The sequence below is a fragment of the Neofelis nebulosa genome, chromosome 8, assembly GCF_028018385.1.
Source record: "Neofelis nebulosa isolate mNeoNeb1 chromosome 8, mNeoNeb1.pri, whole genome shotgun sequence".
Classification (NCBI taxonomy): domain Eukaryota; kingdom Metazoa; phylum Chordata; class Mammalia; order Carnivora; family Felidae; genus Neofelis; species Neofelis nebulosa.
The window spans coordinates 73,935,627-73,959,150 of record NC_080789.1 but is presented as its reverse complement, the minus strand read 5'-3'; the positions used below and the strand labels follow the sequence as shown (position 1 = coordinate 73,959,150).

The following is a 23,524-nucleotide window of genomic DNA, read 5'->3' as shown; positions in this document are numbered from 1 at the left end:
TCAATTCTGTGAAGACTGAAAGAGGGGAGGAAGCTGCAGAAGAAAGGTTTAAAACTAGCTCAGGTTGGTTCATGAGGTTTAGAGTAGAGAAGAGAGGAAATGGCTTCACAGCTGACATTTTTGTTGGGGACTAATGTGGCTGGTGACTTTCAGTTGAAGCCAATGCACATTTGCCGTTCTGAGAATCCTACAGCCCTTAAGAATTATGCTAAATCTAATCTGTCTGTGCTCTGTAAAGGGAACAACAAAGACTGGATGACAGCACATCTGTTGACAACATGGTTTACTGAATATTTTAAGCCCTCTGTTGAGAACTACTTATCAGAAAAAAAAAAATTTCTTTCAAAATACTTCTGCTCCTTGACAACACACCTGGTCACCCAAGAACTCTGATGGAGATGTACGTGAGATTAATGTTGTTTTCATGCCTGCTATCACAACATCCATTCTGAGGCCCTTGAATCAAGGAGCAATTTCGACTTTCAAATTTTATTATTTAAGAACTGCATTTCATAAGGCTCTAGGTGTCACAGATGGTGATTTCTCGGATGTCTCTTGGCAAAGCAAATTGAAAAATCTCTGAAAAGGATTCACTATTCTGGATACCATTAAGAACTTTCATGATTCATGGGAAGATGCAAAATATCATCAACGTGGGCAGGAGATGGGAAGAAGTTGATTCTAACCCTCAGGGATGACTTTGTGAGGTTCAAGACTTCAGTGGAGGAAGTAGCTGTAGATGTGGTGGAACTGGAAAGAGACTAGAATTAGAAGTGGAGCCTGAGGATTTCACTGAATTCTTCTAATCTCATGATAAATCTTGAGCAGATGAAGAGTTGCTTCTTATGGATGAGCAAATAAAGTAGTTTCTTGAGGTGGAATATACTCCTGGTGAAGATGCTGTGAAGATTGTTGAAATGACAACAAAGGATTTAGAATATTACATCAACTTGGCTGATAAAGCATGGCTAGGTTTGAGAGGATTGGCTCCCATTTTGAAAGAAGTTCAGTGGTGAGTAAAATGCTGTCAAATGGCATCACATACCACAGAGAAATCTTTCATGAGAGGAAGAGTCAATCGATGGGGCAAGCCTCATTGTTGTCTTTTTTCAGAAATTTCCACAGATGCCCCCCCACCGCCAACCCTCAGCAACCATTACCCTGATCAGTCAACAGCCATCAACATGGAGGCAAGACCCTCCACTAGCAAAAAGACTATGACTCGCTGAAAACTCATATGATGGTTAGCATTTTTTAGCAATAAAGTATTTTTAAATTAAGGTATGTACGTTGTTTATTTTCAGACATAACGCCATTTGCACAGCGAATAGGCTATAATATAGTGTAAATATAACTGTTATATGTATTGGGAAAGCAAAAAATTCATGTGACTCACTTGTGATTTTTGCTTTATTGGGGTGGTCTGGAACCTAACCTGGAATATCTCTGAGGTATGCCTGTAATCCCTTTACCTCTGCCCTATATTCATTTCTTTTCACTTACCCTGTACTTGATATGAACAGATATCTCTTCTCCATGTGCATATGTATGTTCATATCTTTCATGCTGCCTCTCCTTTTAATCATGTTTTATTCTTGAATTCTCTGCTTCTTTGGCTTTGGAGACTCCATGCTTTCATACCTCCCAGATTATTTCTTCTTGATCATTTTTATTTTTTCCTCTTTACCCCTTCCTCTGCTCAGTTAGAAATCTTGCTCTCAGATTCCATTCTTATGGTTTCATTCTATTCTGTAACCCACTTTTTTGTCATATTCTATATTATTATTCCCAAATTATTATTTTCAAATTTTTAGAAATCCTTGATAATTTCTTCTTCTTCCATTAACTATCATTGATTCTTATATCACTGGCTCAGGTTTTTATCCTTAGCTCAATATAAAGCTTCCTAATAGGAATGTTCATCTGTTAACCTCACAGATAACCCAGACTTAGCGTGTCTGAAGCTATAATCCTTACTTCTCACTCACCTTATCCTGAAAAATTCTGTTCTATAGAATGGCATAATTCATTACATCTTTTCTTTCTATCACATCTACTAAATTTCTCAATGTTACCCCATAAATCTCACATTCTCCTTACTTTCATTACAACTACTTTAATTAAGGCCTTACTGTAATATGTCCTTTTCATTTTATTTTAATTAGCTGTCATCAGCGTTAGTCATGTTATAAGTAATGAATCTAGATGTAGCCAGGCTTTGTCTTCTACAACTGATTACCAAAAAGATAAAGCAGTGACTATAAAGTGTGGCCTATTTTATTATTGCTACACCAAAGGGAAATTCTTTAAAATATTGCTATCAGGGGCGCCTGGGTGGCTCAGTCGGTTGGGTGTCTGACTTTGGCTCAGGTCATGATCTCACAGCTCTGTAGGTTCAAGCCCCGCGTCGGGCTCTGTGCTGACGGCTCGGAACCTGGAGCCTGCTTCGGATTCTGTGTCTCCCTCTCTCTCTCTGCCCCTAACGACTCGCATTCTGTCTCTGTCTCTCTCAAAAATAAATAAATATTAAAAAAATTTTTAAAAATTATTGCTATCACTATAAATTAACACTAAAAAATATGAAAGAATATGAAAAACTAACTTTAAGAAGAGTTGAGGCCTTCTTAATTTTAATTTTCCCTGTCTCTTGTTATAATGCTGAAGATCATATTCCATTTATTCCCTCCAAGGTAAAAATTCTTTGCTGATATATTTAATCTACTTTATTTGGGTATCAAACATTCAGGCTCAGGCTTCATACCATATTACTTTATTATGAAATACAATAAAATTGTTTTGACTCTTATACAAGATATGAGGTGACTTTGAATGTTTTTCCAAATGTTAGCTTTTTATATTTTGTTAAAATTTATTTATCGTGCTATGTTACAAAATAATAAGAAAATTTAACAGCTCAGGATGAAAGATCTCTCCATATTCAAGCACAAAATTTATCAGTATTTTAATGGCTTTTATTAAACAAACTGCTTGAGTGTTTTCAGCCTTATAGTAATGTTTCTGGGCATCTTTATATTTGTTTGAATCAATTTTTGTTTATTAGCTTTAGAAACAATGCTTCTCTCTATATATATTCCTTTGCTATCTAGGTAATTCATTTATTCACCCACCAAATATTTTTTGGGAACTTATTCTACACCAGATACTATTCTTTTTAATAGACACAGTAAAGAATGATAGACAAAAAAAAAATGCATGTCTTCTTAGTTTGGGGACAAATATTCCCTCATTTTCCCACTTCTAAAATATGTAGGAACATAGTTTGGATTCTTTCACTATAAATTCAAATACTGGATAGTATGAAGTCATTTAAACAACTTATCCAAATACTGGATAAGTATGAAGTCATTTAAACAACTATATGAAATCAACTTTTTTCATTAAAACTCAGACTCAGGAAAAATTCTAATTTTCTAAATGAATTTAGATTTTTAAAATATAATTCCATTAAACTTTCTTTCCTATTTGACAAGCAATATGTCACCCAGAATATTTATTGAGCCTCTACAAAATTCTACACACGGAGTTAGGTGTACAACACAAGTTGGTTGGTTACTTATTTGTTTATTGTCAGTTATCAAAACTCAGACTGAAAGAACAATGGGATAAACTAAATCCTTGCTATAAAAGTGTGTCCCACAGAGCAGCAACAGCAATAACAACACCTGAGAGCTTGTTAGAAGTGCTGAATCTCAGGTCCACACCAGGCCTACTTAATCAACATTTTACCAAGATCATCACATTATTTTGATGTACAAATAGAATTTGAGAGTCACAGGACTAGCAGATGACAAGCTAATATCTGGACAAAGATATACTTGGGCCTGGAAAAGCCTACAGAATGGACACAGTTACATACAGAGACTGGATGTATAGAAATAAATGGATGCCCCCTCCGCCAAGAATTCTGCTAGAATACAAGGAAATTGAGAAATGAGCCAGATGTGGGAGACCTAAAGAAAAATAGAGCACGTCATCACTGAAGTAACCATTTAAGAGGCTCTGTATCCTGTTTTTCGTAAGCTCTGTACTTTGACATAAGCAGAAACTATAGGTGGATCATGTACCCTTCAATTAATTGCATCCATCACTCCCATGGATGTTTGCAGGCAGGTCTGAAGGCAGACATATGTTCATTTTGGCATCAGAGCGTCTGCACACAGTTGGTGCTCAAGAAATGTTTGCATACTAAAGGGGGAATCATATTGTTTAATTAAAAGAGGATGCTGGCAAATCAGTAGGAAAAAGATTCAATTGTGAATCCTACCTGATACTGCCTATGGCATCTTTGGCAAATTATATAATCTTAATAGATATCAGTTCTCTCATTTGTACACTGGAGACAGGTCATTCAAAGTATGGTTGACGGTATTAATTATGACCGTATGTCGATATTCATAATGATGCCCAATATAACTCCAGTCTTCCACCTAACTTCCTTTGTGCAATTAAGTCAAAATAATTAAATTGGATGTTACCTAAAAGGTAAATATGTATATAGCAATTGATTGTGACTAAAATCATAATAATTAATTCTGTTAACAGCAAGATTTATACGTTTAAAATGGGTGAATTTTATAAGTAAAATATACCTCAGTTAAGTTACTAAGTAAAAAAATGTATGAATACTAGGTATGAAATATTTATGGTCATATCTGATAATATTTGGTGGGATTAATGTTTTCTGTTGATTATTAATCAAAAGAATAAAAGATGCTATAGAAGAAATGTTTTATTTTCCCTTTTTAGTGAAAGAGAAAAATAATCATTTGTTTCCTTTTAGCTTTGGCTCCAACTTTTGAAATGAATCCTATGAAGAAAAAGATCTTAGCTGCTAAGGGAGGAAGGGTCATAATTGAATGCAAACCTAAAGCAGCACCCAAGCCAAAATTCTCATGGAGTAAAGGGACAGAGTGGCTCGTCAATAGCAGCAGGTCAGTTCGGAAACTAGAAATCCAATTGCAATGAACTATTTGGCCAAGTTCATTTAAAGAGGACTTTAAAGAGGACTTATGTAAATGTTGGTTGTTCTAACTTTCCTCTGCAGAAGGCACTGTAATTCTAAGATAAACAAAAGTAAGAAATGCTTACCCTTCACTGTTATTATCTGTGATAATCAAGGTTCAATTTTTAGGCTTCTGTAATTTATAAGAAATTTAGAAAATTGAGACTCAGGGACTTTTGGTAAATTGCCCAAGTCCTCAGGGGGAGGAAAATGAACAATGGGAAATAAAATAGGATCTCTGACTTAATTTTCCCCTAACAAGGACTTCTGTATCCGTTTATATTTGGTTTAGTTTTATGAAGTTAGCCCATTAAATATTTCAGTAGAAAAAATATAGAGGTACATTTCAAAGAATAAATCACCCCTTCCCATCTTTTAAAATAAATTGGAATTTCTCACCTTCCTAACAAGTAAACGATTACCAATGTTTTGGTAGCTTTAGGATAAAATATAAAGCATGTGACTTCATAATATTTATTTAAAAGCCACACTGAATGGTTTCTATAAATGTACTAGAAGAAGATAAGGTAATATTGAGTATGGAGGAAAGAAAGTCAGGATAGGAAATGGGATGTGAAAGTGGGGGAGAAAGAAATATTATAGGCAATGAAAGGAGTATGTACAAGGGCCCTGAGGCAGAGAGTATAGGATGGGGAAGAATTTAAGAATTCTTAGGTTTCTGAGGTTTTCCCTTAGGAGAAAGTGGAGAAGAGTTTTAAGAGATAAGATATAGTAATCCAGCTCATCAATAATGTTTTCTAGGCTAGGGGGCTTAGACCCCATCTTTGAGTAACCAAATCTGTTAAAGACTTAAATAAAGGAGAAAAAGATGTACTTTTTGCATTCAAAAAGAATATTCTAGCAAAAGCGCATAAGACAGATCTTCGTCACAATAATAATTTAAAAAGTAGGTAAGATGGGTATTATTATCTCTATTTTGATGTATCCGAAGCCTGGAACGGTTAAAGTAAACTTTTGAAAGTATGTTGATAATCTCCAAACTGAAACTTCAACTTGGGTCATATTTACATGGAATGAACATATGCCAACACAGTTCTCTTATTAGGATGGCCACAAGTGTGGCTGTGTATGGGACAGAGATTGAGATGGGGGGGTGGGGGGTGGTAGGGAGTGCACAGGGTCAGTAGTTATTTCCACAAGCACGTTAACTTTTAAAATGAATAGATTTGACTAAGATTTATTAAGACCTTAGCAAAATGATGCTAGCAGAATCAGTGTTAAAGGAAGAATTAATTTGTTCAATTTTCTGCCGAAACATTAATGATCAGACAGTGAGCAATGCAGAGACTGTGACCAAAGGCTAAGTCCCTTATCTAGGTACTTAGTTACCCCTGCAATAAACTTGTGGCACAGCATCCCCCTCAGCCTCCCCACCCCTGCCACTAACTTTCTCCCCTAAATGAAAAAAATCTTGCTCTGATTCTGTTGAGGACCAATGTCATGAGCCTTTCTGACCAAGGATTTTTCAGAACCTGGTTTCATGGCCTTGTTTTTCCTAAATATCAGTATGTGTTCAAAAAAGGAAAAGAAAAAGGATATTTTCCTAGATATCAACATGTGTTCTAGCTCCTAAAACCTTACCATTTTAATCTTGTCAGAATATTTTTAGTCTTTGAATCAAGTTGTATTACTTCTTGACAAAAGACTCTGAAAATCCAATTTTTGCTCACTGCTTTAATCCATTAATTTTTCAGATTATAAGCACGATTTTATAATAGATACAGTATTTTACATAAAAATAAAGTTCAATGTGGTAAGATAGTATGCATTAAGAAAAATTCAACTAATAAATTGGTTTTAGAGAAATAAAACATTTCTGTTTAAAAATAATATTCAAAGAGCACTTGAATAACTGTCTTTCAGCATAACTGTAATCTCATTCTGATTAATAAACCACAGAAAATGGTTCCACATTACAGTTAGCCACACTTGATTAGTGGCTTGTAAAATGGTTTATGTGATATTTCCTATCAGTAGAGAAGAAACATAAATCTTGATAAATTATAATTAGGTTCTCAATTGTATGATTTTACTTGGAGCTAAATGATATACAGTTTACAACAGAATTTATTTGTAGTTGTTTATTTCATATTTAATGGACTGCTATCAGCTCTAAAGTGATCTTTATCTGAGCCATTTATGTGAGAGCAACTCCAAAATTCTTTTCTTCTCTAGAGTTAGTATTCTTTAGCAATTAACAAGTAAAATGAAGGTTATCCTGGCGTAATTTTGGCAAAAGTGAGTGACTAATTTATTAAAGACCAAGTAGTTCCTAGTTTATTGGACTGCTTATCCATATCAGATTATCTGAAAATAAGGATAAGATCACTAGAGTTTAATCTGCATTGATTTAAGAATGGGGACCATTAGGGGCTCCTGGGTGGCTCAGTCAGTTAAGGGTCCGACTCTTGGTTTCGACTCGGGTTTCATGAGTTTGAACCCTGCATCAGGCTCTGAGTTGGAAGTGCAGAGTTGCTTGGGATTCTCTCTCTCTCTCTCTCTCTCTCTCTCTCTCTGCTGCTGCTGCTCTCTCTCTCTCCCCTTCTGTCTCTGCCCCTCCCATACTCATGCTGTCTCTGTTAAAATAAATAAATAAACCAAAAATGTATTAAAAAAATAGGGACCATTATTAGAGAAAAATCAAGTTAACTTACCATGGTAATCCTTACCAAAAATTAATTTTAGTGTCACGAAATAAGTTCCTGAAATAATAGGTGAAATGAGTGACATAAAGAAGAATATACTTTGGATATACTAAAGGTTAACTGAGAGCTAATGTGAGAAAACAGAATAATAGTGTGGATTCTAGAAAGAATGACTGCTGTCGTTCTTTCCATTGCATATTGGCTATAATTTTCATAGCTTCATTTGCAAAATAATTAAATGATAGTGCAGTGGAACATTGGCTAAGGGCTCACATTAGATTTTAGTGGAAAAAAAAAGTGTGGCACATTAATGTTGGTCCTTGTTAATATGATTCTGGAGAAGCAGGTGCCAATATAGGAGTAAGTATTCAGGAGATTTATTAATGGCAGTGCCTACATGGGAAAATAGGGAGGGTACTGGGTAGAGGTTTGGACAACCATCTGACCAAGATGCAGGACTGATTCCAGATGAAGGAGAAAGGGAGGGCAGGAAGGAAGGCCCAAGGAAATGACTCAGATTTCAGGGCAGATCTGAGTATGGTGAGGCCACTGGAGAGTCCTCCAACTCAAACTGCCCCTAAGAATCTGATGTCTCCTAGAAACAGGTCTGCCTTTACATTCCTCTCAGGTTGTCATTGGCTGAGACCAGCCTTTGGAAAGTACAGCCTTGGCTCATACACAGTGATGGATTTCTGAGTGCAACAGCTGTGTGGATCCATTATACTTCTTACAGTGGAGAACTTAGAGGCACATGCCAAAGCTTCTGCAGTACCAAATAGGTACTTTTAAGGTTATATTATTTTGAAACTACAGTTTCTCTTCAAGGAAAAGAAAGTATTCTGAAATAAATTTAAGTTGGAACTGGATAAAGAGGCAAAAGGAAACCTTGGAATGTATTATTGGTGGGATTTTTTGGCATTTTCTTATGTGGAAATGAATTAAGAAAATTTGGCATTTTCTCAATAAGGTAGATATATGGTGTTTTTCCTTTGTCAAGCTCCGCCCTTAAGGTGGAATAGATGGATAATTGTCGGCATGTGCTCTACCAAGCTTCAGAGATAAATTAAGGTTTTTGGAATGGTACACTCAGGAAAGTGAAAATCTAATGATAGGCAATTCGATATTGAATCAAAATGCAAAATATTATATAGCATAGTAAAGTTTTTTTTTTTTTAATTTTTTTTAACGTTTATTTATTTTTGAGACAGAGAGAGAGAGAGCATGAATGGGGGAGGGTCAGAGAGAGGGAGACACAGAATCCGAAACAGGCTCCAGGCTCTGAGCTGTCAGCACAGAGCCCAACGCGGAGCTCGAACCCACGGACCGTGAGATCATGACCTGAGCCGAAGTCGGCCGCTCAACCGACTGAGCCACCCAGGCGCCCCTAAAGTTTTTAAATAAATATACAAGTTAAATACAATATAGTTATATATAATGAGTTTTTATAGTCTCTAGTCTCTAAGGAAGAGGCAGACAGAGGGAATAGATTTAGGTTGCTAGTATGAAAGATTTAGGTTCCATTGAAAGAAGAATTTCCTAAATATTAATCTGTTACAGAAGCTGTTAATAAGGAAGGTTTTAGAATATCCTCCTTTAAACATTACTAAAAAATATTTTTGCATTCCTCTGTAGCTGTGGAAATGATAGTCTGTGCTAACTTTAAAGTCTGAGTTGAATAGGGGCACATGTTACCCCAATGTTTTTAGCAGCACTTTCAACAATAGCCAAATTATGGAAAGAGCCTAAATGTCCATCAACTGATGAATGGATAAAGAAGATGTGGTATACATATATGATGGAATACTACTTGGCAATGAGAAAGAATGAAATCTGGCCATTTGCAGCAACATGGATGGAACTGGAGGGTATTATGCTAAGTGAAATAAGTCAGGCAGAGAAAGACAGATACCATATGTCTTCACTCATATGCAGATCCTGAGAAACTTAACGGAAGATGGGGGGGGGGAGGGGAAGGCGGAAAAAAGTTACAGAGAGGGAGGCAGCCAAACCATAAGTCTCTCTTAAGGACTGAGAACAACTGAGGGTTGATGGGGATTGGAGGAGAGGGGAAAGTGGGTGATGGGCATGGAGGAGGGCACTTAATAGGATGAGCACTGGGTGTTGTATGCAAACCGATTTGACAATAAATTATATATATATATATATATATATATATATATATATATATATATATATATTTTAAAAGTCCAAATTGAAGTCCTGAGGTCACATTTCTGGAAGACCTGGGCTCATTCATTTCAGGCCTATGACTGGTTTGACTGGTTTGAGGCTGTTCCACAGCAGTTTTTAAGTCATTTTATGGCAGTATATGAAAAACCATTTGCTTCAATTAAACTCCATGAAGTGCGTTCATTCAAGAAAAGGTTGATTGACTTCCTAATCAGTAATTAGTGTCTTTCTCTTCTAAATTCCTGGCACGCAGATTTTCTTTTTCTAATGAATGAATGAATGAATGAATGAATGAATAGACAGATATATTACCTGCTGGAGACAGGGCCACAAGCAAAGCAGATAAAAAATTCCTGGCATGGAAATGTTACCATCTATTGGAAGGATAGATTAATAAGTAACTGAAGTGTGTGTGACGGCATGAATATTAGGAGAGAAAATCTTAGAGGAGGGATGGGTTGGAGAGGGTGCCTGGACAGCAGCGGTGACATATGCATGCATGCAATGCTAACTAGAATTATTAAGCAAAGCTTTGTTGAAGGTTCCAATGTGCAAAAGCTTTGAGATTGCCCAGGGACTAAAAGGGCAATCAAAGGACTGTGTCTCTTACTATGAGTGAGATGGAAAATCACTGGAGGGAGCTCAGCTGCAGAGTGATCTCACTGAGCGGAAGAGTGACATGGTGTGACTTATGTCACTTATGTCTTCATGTCTGACTGACATGTGGAAAAGAGACTAGAGACAGGCAAGGATAGAAGCAGGAGGCCGGTTAGAGACTACTTCAATAGTCCAAGAGAAAGATGAAGTTGGATTTCTAAAGCAATTGGTCAATGCTGGAAAAAATAGTATAAACAAAGGCTAGAATGTTTCATCTTTAGAAAATGTTACTGTCGAGCAATTTGTATAAATTGTAATGATCAAAAGATAGTGTTTGTAATCTAAGACAGAATAGTAAAATGTTTATTAAATTAGTTTTGTGAAGAATGTGTTTCTCTCATTTGAATAGAATACTCATTTGGGAAGACGGCAGCTTGGAAATAAATAACATTACAAGAAATGATGGAGGTATCTATACATGCTTTGCAGAAAATAATAGAGGGAGGGCTAATAACACTGGCACTCTTGTTATTACAGGTAAGAAACCATTTGATCAATATTAATTTTTTCTAGTTTCATAGTACTTAGTTTCTAATATAGTATAAGACATGATTCACAAAGACAGTCCATGTATTGATAAGTTTCCATTTCAAAAGCCTATTGGGCAAATCTCTTGCTTAATGAAATCGTTCCTAGAATTTGAATCTGAAAACATCTTTCTCCCTTTGTTCAGAGAAATAAAAATGTAGTACCTCTTATTCTTTGAAACTGCCAGATAATATGATATCTAATGTTTTCTTGAATTGTGCTTCATTCTTTTTTTTCCAATGTGTAGATCCCACGCGAATTATATTGGCCCCAATTAATGCTGATATTACTGTTGGAGAAAATGCTACCATGCAGTGTGCTGCGTCCTTCGATCCCGCCCTGGATCTCACATTTATTTGGTCCTTCAATGGCTATGTGATCGATTTTAACAAAGAGAACATTCATTACCAGCGGAATTTTATGGTATGTGTTTTAAGTTTCATCTTATTAACATTCCATCGACCCCTATGTGTCTGCACTGCAACTCCTTTTACTCTAATCATTCATACGAGACTGAAAAACAAGCAAAAAAAAAAAAAAAGAAAAAGAAAAAGAAAAAGAAAAAGAAAAAGAAAAAAAAGCTTTTCATGGTTTACTTATATTACCTGTAGCACTCTTGAACCTTTTCAAAAATGGCTTGCTGTAAGTATTCTGGTAGAGATATTAATCAATACATATTCATTGGGCTTTAGGTTCATTTTTCCTTTCATTACAATATCATTTTGATATTGCTGTGTACTATACCTCATTGTATCTGTACTCTTGGTTGTAGTGCCTTCATAATAATTTTAAATAAGGTAAGAGCATAGAGCTTATCCTTTGTTATAATGATGACTTTAAGGCATTTCTCTTATTCTTTGAGCGTAAGAAATAGGCAAAATATGTATATGGGAGGGTTTGAGCAAATAGTCACGTGATTTTTAGAAGGGTTAAATGGCTGTATTTTAAGAATAGGAAATCATACATGACACTAGTCCTATAAGTACAAATAGTGGTGTCCCTGTGTGGAAATAAAGAAAATAAAGGGAAAGGACTGGTAAGTAATGCAGGAATACTGACTTGCATAGGAACATCGCTGGTGCAAGATAGGACTGTCTATGTTACAGCGAACAGTTGACCCTTGAACCACATGGGGTCAGAACTGCTAGGTCCAATTACACGTGGATGTGTTCAATAAGTACAGTACATAAATGTATTTTCTCTTCCTTATGATTTTCTTCATAACATTCTCTTTTCTCTAGCTTGCTTTATAATAGGAATACAGTATATGATACATACAACATACAAAATATGTGTTAATTGACCGTTTAACTATTACTAAAGTTTCTGGTCAATGGACGGCTCTTAGTAGTTAAGTTTTTGGGGAGTCAAAGCTATAATGGATTTTCAACTGTGCAGGGGTTTAGTGCCCCCAACCCCCGTATTGTTCAAGGGTCAGTTATATATAAAAGATAAATTGGCCACTGTTCCTGTCTGCTCCTAGAAATGCTATTGTTAAGGAACCTAAAAACCTCTTTAGAACATATGCTTAGTGAAGAAAACTAATTTTAATTTTAGAAGTTAATTATCAATATATAAATAAAAGTTTGAATTAACTCCATGGAATATGTGGGATTTTTAAAGTCCTATGAAATCTTAAGATTGATATGTACATATAATAGCATGCTTTCAAATTGTCTAGCTTTTAAAAAAATTCTAGAACTTTACACTTTAAAAAGCCAAACAAGCATTCAACCAGGTTGAGTGAGACTGATTTTAACTAGATGAAAACATTTCTTCTTAAATTCTTATTAGATAGATTCATAAAACTACTATCAATGCAATAATCAGTATGTATGCTTTCTACAAATTAACTGCAAATCTAACAGCTCTAGCTATGAGTAGAAATTTACTGTAAACCTGCTGATTGTCTTTCATTTTCTGAACAAAACTTACACTTTAAAAAATAACAACAGGGAACTATTTTAACATTATACTCCTTATATGATATCTCTCCTTATGTTTCTGAAAAATATTTTGGTATGCTTACTCATACCTGTTCCCAACATGAGTAAAATTAGCACTGATATCTTTAGTAATTTCCTCAAATTGTGTTTGATTTTGCAAGTAAGGTGAATGCTACTCAGTTTTCACTCATTTTAACGGGAAAAAATGAGCTAAACAAATATCTTACTTAAAAGAAAAAGACTTTTGAATTTGCTGGAACTTCATACATGGAATTTCTTTATGTACTTTAAAATGATAGTTACATTATGTTTGTTGATGTAAATAAATATTTCAAAAAAAAAGGAATAAAGGAGAAAAGGAAGGAAAAGAGACAGGGATAAGAAGGAAAGGAGAAAGGAAAAAAGGAAAAAGAGCCTGGTAGCTTAAAAAGAGAGGAAAATAAAGAAATAACTGGAATAATAGTTAAGAAATAAATAATAAAATGGATCATAAAAACATAAACGACTTTGGTCATTACTTACTGGACTCCTTTTGCAGATGACAGCCACAGAAGTTCATGTGCTTGTCCCTCAGCTAATCCAGAGCACAACTCACTGCAGGCCACGCTTTGCCTCACCAACTCTGCTTCAGCTTTATTCCACCAAGTGATAACCACTGGTAGAACACATATTCACTAGCTAAATATGTAACTTAATTGAGTAAAAATATCAAATACACATTTGGAGCACATTAGATGGGCAGGCCGATTCAGTTCTCTAAATAATTTAAAAAAACCTAGGTAAGAAATTTATTTTAAAATAAATTATCAAATTTAATTCTGTCTTTTGAACCTAAGACCTATAAAACCTTCCCTTGCATCTTCCTTCTCTTTTAAAGCCAACTTCAAAGTCAGTCTTCACTGCTAAATGTACAACACGAAGTTTGAGTAAAAACACCATATGTGTTTGATCCACCTCTTGGTAGATCATGCTAATGACTGGAATTGCTGCTGGATGCATTGACAGACCACGTCAGAAGGAGTGGCCCTTCCTACCTCAAGCGTAGTGAGGGAATACAAAGGAAGGGACATTGCTGACTGCGTTTGTTGATTATTCAAATTGCATGGGCAAATATGTCAGTACATCATTTCTGGGAGGGTCTTAAATAATGTGTTGATATTTTATTTGATTCTGGCAGCATTTTAATTAGTGAATATCATTTTTGTTCATTTAAAATATTGTACTAGGCACATACCAAAAGCAGGAACAGGGATAGACACTAGGGTGAATAAAACACTGAATAAGATAAACACAGGCACTGATCCAAAATAAAGTAGAGGCACCCTGTGAGTTTAAAATTCAAATGTAAATGTTTCCATAGCTATCAAAACCGATGTCATCATCATCATTCGTTTTAACAAATTTAATTGCTAAAAATTAATATCAGAAGTCCTAATTAATGAAGAATGAATATGTAAACCAGAATTTAAGGTTTTCATTTCCAGAAACTAAGTTTGTATTTTCCAATTTAGTTTCAATGAGAAATTTTATTCAGTGTCAAATCAATGATGATGCTTTGATTTTAGCTTGCTATTCTCAACTTTGACCACAATGTGGCAACCTTGCATAAGTTTTCAAATTTCACAGCCTGGAATAATTGGGACTTGAAGGTTTATGAAATTAAACAAATACATTTTCCTATACTTAGGTCTAATATATGCGATTATAGGTAATTTAAAAAAATTCTACTTTATATTTTTTCAATTATATTCATATAGTTATCAGGAAAAAAGTATATTTTCAAGAGGTACATTTCTTTTTTTAAGTTTATTTATTTTTATTTTGAGAGAGGGAGGGGGAGGTGCAGAGAGAGAGAGAGGGAGAGAATCCCAAACATGCTTCGTGCTGTCAGTGCAGAGCCCCATGCAGGGCTGCATCTCAGGGACCATAAGATCATGACCTGAGTGGAAATCAAGAGTAGGTCACTTAACAGACTGACCACCCAGGCTCCCCAAGGTGCATTTCTTTTAAGAATTTATAGTGAGCTTGCAAAAAAAGTAAAAATTACATCGCCATTACATTTAATGATCCTGCTTCGTGCAAAACTCTTTTGAATTGATTATTAAAATATATATAGAGATAGATACTAATTTTAAAGCTGTGTGGAAACACTTCATACTGATTATAGAAAAAAGATAACTTAAATATCTAATTTACCTGCTATGTCATTTATTCTTTCATTCATTCCATAAAGAGTCACTCAGCATTATATTATTATATAATCAGGTTCAGTAAATGTTTCATTTGAACTTATGCATAGAAGGATATTAAGAATTATATATATGAATCATAAATTTTAAAAATTGAAGCTTGGATACAATAAGCTTATAAGCACTTTATCTGGCATTTTATATTCTATCAAAGTTATGTGACAAATAAATTTTTCAAGCCCAACTATAAAATGGCTTTTATTTTTATTTTCCAGTTAAATAGCTGCTTACTGCCTTAGAGTAAGTATAAAAGGCAGAGTCATTTCACTTATCAATTTAATTTATATTCCCTTTTGTTCCTGAAAGGACTTAAAACTATCCACCAAAAAAATAAAAAAAACTATTTAATATACCATTTTATGTCTCTCCCACGGTGGTGTCTGATCTGCGGAAGTTACTTTTTTTCAGTAACCATCTAAGTTTTGACATCTACTTTGAGTCATTTTCTTTCAAATATTTGACAACGCCTTCCTGTCCGAGCCATTATCTTAGTTAACCGCATGAGTTGGAACTTTCCAATTCTAGGTATTGCCACTCTAATATCTTCTTCCTGTTTCTCTTAATACAAATAAATGTTAAAATTGAAATTTGGCAATAAGTTATTACGTATATGTTTTGAATTCATAAATAACATCTGAATTGTTCAGAGGCTCTGCCACAACCAGTCCTGGGGTCTAGGCTTCATTTTGTCACTTCTTATTGTGTGACCCTAAGCCAGTGATTAAACCTCTCTAAACTTTCAGATTTCCATCTCTGTAAAATTTTATTAACAATTCACTTACTTGATTCAGGTTGCTTCACTGGGTTTGCGAAACTGGTGCTTCCTAGTATTTTGTGACGATTCCGTGAAAGAATGCCTACAAAGCACTTGACACAAGTTCTGGCAGATTGTAAGCAGTTATTAATACTCTGCATAGTGGGCAATCATTCCGCACTGAAATTTCCAGAGAGTTTTGCTACATAGTTTTTTTCAGCTTACAGATCTCAATTTTTCATACTTTAATTCTTGCATTCTGCTGCACTGGATACCTAATCTGAAACAAAAAGTTCTAGCTATTTCCTTGCTGAGGGAATGGTTAACATTTATTGAGTGCTTCCTGTTTGGCCAGCATTGGGTTAAATGTTTTTCATGTGTTTCTCCATTGATCTTCATAGCAATCCTCTAGGAAACATATATTATTGTGATTTTTCTTAACTTTCAAAGTGAAGAAACCGAGGATCAGAAAGGTTGAGTAACTTGTCCAAAGTCCTCATACCACTTGTTGGTGACAGAGAGGATTTGAAACCAAGGTGCTCTGACCGCAGACCCCGTGGCCTTCACCACTTCGGATTCTCATCCACTGGTTAATACCCACCTCCCATTGTTCAAAGCACTATAAGGCAGTGCTGTTCAACTCCCAATTTATTCTATCATTGTGTTAAATGAACCTTTTTACATTCACTCAGGTTTATCCAAATTACTTCACTTTCCCTATACTATTAGCAAACTTTGCAATACATTGTAAATCAAGTCTACATGGTTTCTGGTGGTCTTTAGTAGTTGTAGGCAATTCTTTCTGATCTCCTTTAGGAAGATAGGTGTAGTGCGTGTTTGCAGGTGTGTGGGTGTGCATTTGTTCTGCTTGTATATACAACACCATTCAAAACACAGGAGGACAGACTTCTTATCCTCAGGTTTTCCTTTTAAAAGAAAATATTAATTATATTGAACATGTAACATCATGGTGCTTAAATTTAAGACCTATGTGTTCCATACTAGAATATGTTATGAATTTGAACAGAAATTTTGCTTCTGAATATCCAAAGGTAGAGGGGCGGAGGAGGAGAGGGAGAGAGAGGAGGAAGGAATGACAATTAAAATGTTATTGGGGGGCGCCTGGGTGGCGCAGTCGGTTAAGCGTCCGACTTCAGCCAGGTCACGATCTCGCGGTCCGTGAGTTCGAGCCCCGCGTCGGGCTCTGGGCTGATGGCTCGGAGCCTGGAGCCTGTTTCCGATTCTGTGTCTCCCTCTCTCTCTGCCCCTCCCCCGTTCATGCTCTGTCTCTCTCTGTCCCAAAAATAAATAAAAAAAACGTTGAAAAAAAAAATTAAAAAAAAAAAATGTTATTGGTTCTCTGTTACTGCTCAGCAAGAAGGTGACGATTGTCCAGAATTGGGAGGTAAAGGTTGGAGGAGAAAAGGAAGGTTGGGCCATCATCCAGGCAAGGACCACATTAGAGCAGAAGACCAGCAGGCACCGCAAGATGATGCAAGCCCTGAAGTGGTGGTTCTAAACTGGGAGCGATTTTCCTCCCCAGGGGACTTTGGCCATTTGTGGAGATAATTTGGGTTGTCACCACTATGGGGAGGAGGGAGAAGGGCTATGTATTATGGGCATCTGTTTAGCACAGGTGTTGCTAAACATCCTATAACGCTGAGGACATTCCCTCACAACAGAGAATTATCTGGTCCACATTGTCAATAGTGCCAAGATTGAGAAACTACTGTCAAGGGAGATGAAAAGGGAGATGTCTATACATGTTCTGGCTTCTTTTAGAACATTATACTTCCTGTGTAGAGACCATGTCAGCTAAGGTTATTCTGTAGCATAACACCCCATAGTCTGGTCCTTAGTGAGCATTTGTTGATGGCAATGCTAAGTAAGTGGAAATAAGAACATAGAGCAACAAGTCTTTGTTCTTCAGAAATGTCTTGGCTTAGAAAATGTCCAGAAATACATCCAAAGTTAAAGTCCCCTTTGTTTTACATGGAACTCCTTGCATACTTAAGCATCACGGCAGTTATTATTCTGGCAAAATATGATAAGTATTTAGATAAAAAGAGGAAGAAATAAACATGTAGCCCTTTGGTTTCTTAAGAATTTTATAATTTTTACATTGTGGACTTTGATGTTTTATTTATATCACACCAGCAGTACACTATTTTGTCATTAGCTGGCATATTCCAAAAATTCTATCTAATTTTTTTTCATTTTGTTTTTAAGAACATAATAGTATCTAAAGATCTGGAGTGTTTTTTCTGGTTTTGCCTTTGACAGAGTTCTATGTCCTTGATCAAAACAGTCACTCTGAGCCTTAGGCTTTTCATCTATTATATAAGGAGGTTAGTCCACATCAGAAGTTTTAAAATAACAACAACAACAACAACAACAACAACAACAACAACAACAACAAGTTTTTAGCAGCAGAATCCTTTTTGCAAAGAGAATTTAATCAGAAGCCCAATAAATAAAAGACAAGAAGCCCAATAAATAAAAGACAAGAACCTCACAAGAAGGTGAGGTTGTTGTCCCACAAAACTTCCCATATGATCCCTTTCTTCTACCAAGTGATCCTTGAAGATCTTAAGAACCGTAAGGCTAATGGGAACTGATGTGAAACCATACAAATTAATATCCAAGCTTACTTTCAACTGTAGGGGCACTTGGATGGCTTAGCCAGTTGAGCTCTGATTCTTGATTTAGGCTCAGGTCATGATCCCAGGGTCATGGGATCGAGTCCCACATCGGGCTCTGCGCTAAGCATGGGGCCTGCTTAAGATTCTCTCTCTTCCGCACTGCCCTTCTCCCTCATTCACCTGCTCTCTCTTAAAAAAAAAGTGAAACTATTAAGTGTTTAAAAAAAGAAACAAAACAAAAAAATAAATAAAATTGTCCAAATGATCAAAACTGGACACTTCAGCCATCAAAATAACCAAATTTAAAGATATTCAATATTTACATTGACTCTGTAAATAATTGGTTACCTTAGTAATAATCCTAGACCACTTCCCTAATTTAAGTCTTTATGATATTATTTCATTTTCATAATATTTTTAAGTCATATCTTTAAAAAAATTTCCACATTAAATCTTAATGCTGAAGCATTGCATACAATAACACTTGAATATTAGGTAATGTTAGGAAATTGGTGTTATGTTACATGTGAAAATGCTTTTGCAATTATGTAAGATAATAACCATTTTTGGAGATTCAATCTAATATTTTGAGGAATGAAAGTGTGATAATATCAGTTATTCATTTTTCAAATACTCAAAAAGATGGACACGTTGTATATATAGAGACAAGGAAAGACAGAGCTAGCTAGCTACTAATTAGGTAAAGCAAGTATGGTAAATTTACAATTATCGAATCAAATGGTTGGTATACAGGTGACCATGGTAGTATTCTATTTTCTCATGTTTGGACCTTTAAATAAGTTAAGAACTTAACAAATAATTATATAAAATAATAGCATTGTATTCTTTCTGCTATGAGAAGATACCCATTTTTACCTGCAAAACTGTGAACTTAAATCCCATTGTCTGATTCATAGAGTAGAATTTTGGAAACAGTTTAACACCAGTAATGAGTGTTAACTGTGGAGCCTTCCACAAGCCCCTCAACTTAAAATCTCAAATTCCTTTTCCTTAAAATGGAAATATAAATAGTATCTCCCTGAGTATAATAAAAGCTACATAAGAAAAGGTATGTAAATGTGTATACGTAAAGCATATTGCCAGACATCTAAATGTCACTTAATAAATTAAATCAGATATTCCAAGGAGTTCAGGAATAGTAGCCACAGTGGCAGCAGCAATAATGCAATTAACAGGTGCAGTTTCTTTTTTTTTTTCAAATTTTTTTTAAAGTTTATTTATTTTTGAGACAGAGAGAGACAGAGCATGAACGGGGGAGGGTCAGAGAGAGAGGGAGACACAGAATCGGAAGCAGGCTCCAGGCTCTGAGCCATCAGCCCAGAGCCCAACGCGGGGCTTGAACTCACGGACTCACAGACCGTGAGATTGTGACCTGAGCTGAAGTCGGACGCTTAACCGACTGAGCCACCCAGGCGCCCCAACAGGTGCAGTTTTAATAGTAGGATTAGTAGCAGCAGAAGTGTTCTATCAGCAGCAATTCTATTCCATCACTACTGGCAATAGTAGTGGCTTTAGTTATAGCAATATTGTGTCCTCTTCCCTGAAATGTGACTAAGAATAGTATCTGTCTCACAGAGTTGCTGTTAAGAGCAAGTGAGTCTGCACACATAGAATATTTATTTATAATAGTGTCTGACACCTATGGAACCCTAACTAAGGCTGTAAATTGTGTTGGTGATAGTGATATTGAAGTTTATAGTTGCAGTGATACATCTGCTATAGTTATGCCTCTTTTAATCTAACAAGCCAAAACTAAAAAGAGAATTTTTTTAATCTCTCATAGATATAGCATGTATCAAACATGTTTAATAGCTTTTGCTTCTAAGTTTCTAGAACATTCTCTTTAAGGGATATTCTTTCCTTCAACCTTCTGTATCTGCCCCTTCCTTCTGCATTTCAATGGAACAAAATAGATGTTTTCATTGATATTTAGCCATTTTCATTGATATATGTATATAGCCTTTATCTAGACCTTGTATGCACCATACAACCTATTTCTTTGTTCATGATGATTAATTCAATTTACATCTTAGTAATTCAGATTCATTTATACTGCAGAGATGAATTTGTAGATTTAGCTCATGGGGGAGGGGGAAGGGGGGAAGGGGAAGGGGCATTTATATTTTGGAAGTCTTTTGATTTAAATTTGGGAAATTTCTAAGTGGTAAACCACATATACACTTTGGAACATCCCTGAGCTGTGCTATCACAATTTCCAGTATGTGATTCAACTCTCCTCACATGAAGGGAAGCATTTTGTAATTCAGCCAAGCTGTGGTTTTTTTAGTGAAAATATAGAGAGCATTCGTATCTAATTTGTGGCTAGAATGTGCTGAGGTCCATGATCTTTACTTGCTTTGTAAGCGTTCTGCTGACCACTGAGAACCTCGGCTTCTCTTGAGGTATGGAAAGAGCTATTACCATTTATAAAACTTCAGGAAAGCTCTTATACATACACAACTATATTGGAAATGATATAGTATATTTTCCCTTGCTTTCCTTCTTGAGACATTCCAGTGCCACACCTTTACCAAATATAGAGCAAACGAAAATAAATGTTAAAATCCCTTATTATTATTATAAGTATAAGGTAATGATATACAAGAAGTCTGTCATTACCTACCTAAGTCCTAATGTTTAAAACTTGCTGACATTTAAGTTACTTTAGTATTAAACTTTTATAATAGTTTTAATTAAAACTTTTAAAGAGTTTATTCTAAAATAGTATATATTTAATATAATGTTAAGACATAAAATAGTTTGTGGTTTTCATTGCATGCGAAAAGTATAAAAATCATGCCACATTATTTCTCTGAGAATAAAATAACTGAATATGTAAACAGCAATATGTTTCAAACTGAGAGTCTGGAGGAAAAAGCCATTTTATTAAGAAAAAAGAATATTAGGTATACAGAATACAAATTTTTTACTAAAGGCAATTATGGTGTCACAACTTGTTTATTTTTATATTATTTTTCTGCCCTCAATTTTTTATTCTGAGGTTGAATGAAAACATTTAATATTTCTGAAGTGTTGTTTTTTTTTTTTTTAATTCCAATCTAATCACATGGCTCATTGAAATAGTGTGAGTTTAGCAACAGGATTAGCTTTCATTTAACATAGGAATCAAACAGGGTAGTGAGTTCACATAATGAAAGCATATAATAGAACTGCTTTTTATTTTTTATGCAAACATTAGTTTTCTCAAATATACCTTATTATCTTATGTCACAATAACTTAAAAAGATTTTACTTAATATCCTTCCATTACTGAATATTTAGTATTACAGTACAGTGCTGTTCAGAATGTGAAAGCACATTGAAGCCGTATGCTTTACAAATATATAATGTTTAAATTATATTATTTTACTATAATTTTATTTTTTCTCTCTAGAAAATTACTCATGGGGGAAGGGGAAGGAAGGAATGGGCATTTATATTTTGCAGGTCTTTTGATTTAGGTTTGGGAAATTTCTAAGTGGTAAACCACATATACACTTTGGCTAATGTGCCATAATGGCCCGTATGATAGCTCAAGAAAAATTTATTACTACCTTCACTATACACACACATTTATTCTCTCCTTACCTCAAATATTTTTTAAAAAGTATTTATAAATAATACCATAGTATTTCTTTATCTCCTTTCTCAGAAGAATTCTATTTAGTAAGGCACTATGAGGAACTAGGCCAACTACAAAAGGGTACGGTTTCCAAGACCATCTTCACTTCTTAAATGAACTACAAGTTCCAGGGGTTGCCAAAACCACCCTCAGTTTTGATTTGCTGGAAGGGACTCACAGAACTTCCTGAATGCTATTATACTTATGGTCACAGTTTGTTACAGGAATACAAATTAAAATCAGCCAATGGAAGAAGTGCGTAGGGCAGAGTCCAGGAAAAATACGAAATACAAAACTTCCATTGTTCTCTCTCTGTAGAGTCAAGATGCTTTACTTTATCAGCCTACGTGTGTGGCGATGTGCACAGAGTATTGCCAATCAGGGTAGCTCACCTGAGCTTTAGTATCCAGAGATTTTACTGGGGCTTAACCATGTAGGCATGTTTGATTGACCATATGGTTAATGTCAGTCTTAAGATTGGACTGATACCACATGACCAAAGCCACTGCCTAAGTCACTAGACAGTGTTAGACCCTAAGTCTAAAAGTATACAGGTGTCTCTAACACCCACTCTAAATCATGTTGTTAGTCTATCCAGTATCATCCAAGACACCCAGACAGAAAAAGACGGTATAGATTACCTTCCAGAGGCTGAGAAAATAACAGACCTCTCTTCCGACAAGGCCAGATTCTTTGTAGCACATATAAGTGGTTGGAAAACTCAGAGGTTTCCATTCTTATATGTTAACTGAATTTTTTTTCTATAAATTTGTATGTTAGTGCTAAAACTTTATTTCCTAATGAAATTAGTTTGAAATATATTATTATATATATTTGCTCTCATGTATGTGGATAGCAATAGTTGTTCTTAATTTGGTTATTTTATCTTATAATATTATTATCTTACTTGAAAAAGTCATACAAAATTACTAAAAGAATTTAATAAAAACATTTTACATAATAGATATTTATTAATTCATTTGTATAATATTTGTTGAATTTCCCCTGTATGTCAGATATAATTAATTTGTATATAATAATAAATACGATCTAGTCCCTCCCTCAAAAAATTATCATGTCTCAGTAGAAGACAGCTTTGTACATATATAACATAAAGATGCAATGATGAACAAAACAGGCATGTTTTCTCCTCACATAAAACCTATAGTCCTCTAGGAAGGCCAACTTTAATCATACATTTGTACAAATATTTTATTGCAGTTGAG

The 23,524-nt window shown here is 35.1% G+C and overlaps 1 protein-coding gene across 5 annotated transcripts in view; it reads left to right on the top strand.

Annotated features, from left to right (window-relative positions):
- Positions 1-23,524, top strand: part of CNTN1 (contactin 1) — a 368,724-nt gene that overhangs the window by 225,475 nt on the left and 119,725 nt on the right. For all 5 annotated transcript variants that reach the window (XM_058743101.1, XM_058743098.1, XM_058743100.1 and 2 more), the window contains 3 exons: positions 4,802-4,952; positions 10,886-11,013; positions 11,312-11,487. In XM_058743101.1, the coding sequence (XP_058599084.1) occupies positions 4,802-4,952; positions 10,886-11,013; positions 11,312-11,487 (455 nt within the window). The remainder of the gene's footprint in view (positions 1-4,801; positions 4,953-10,885; positions 11,014-11,311; positions 11,488-23,524) is intronic.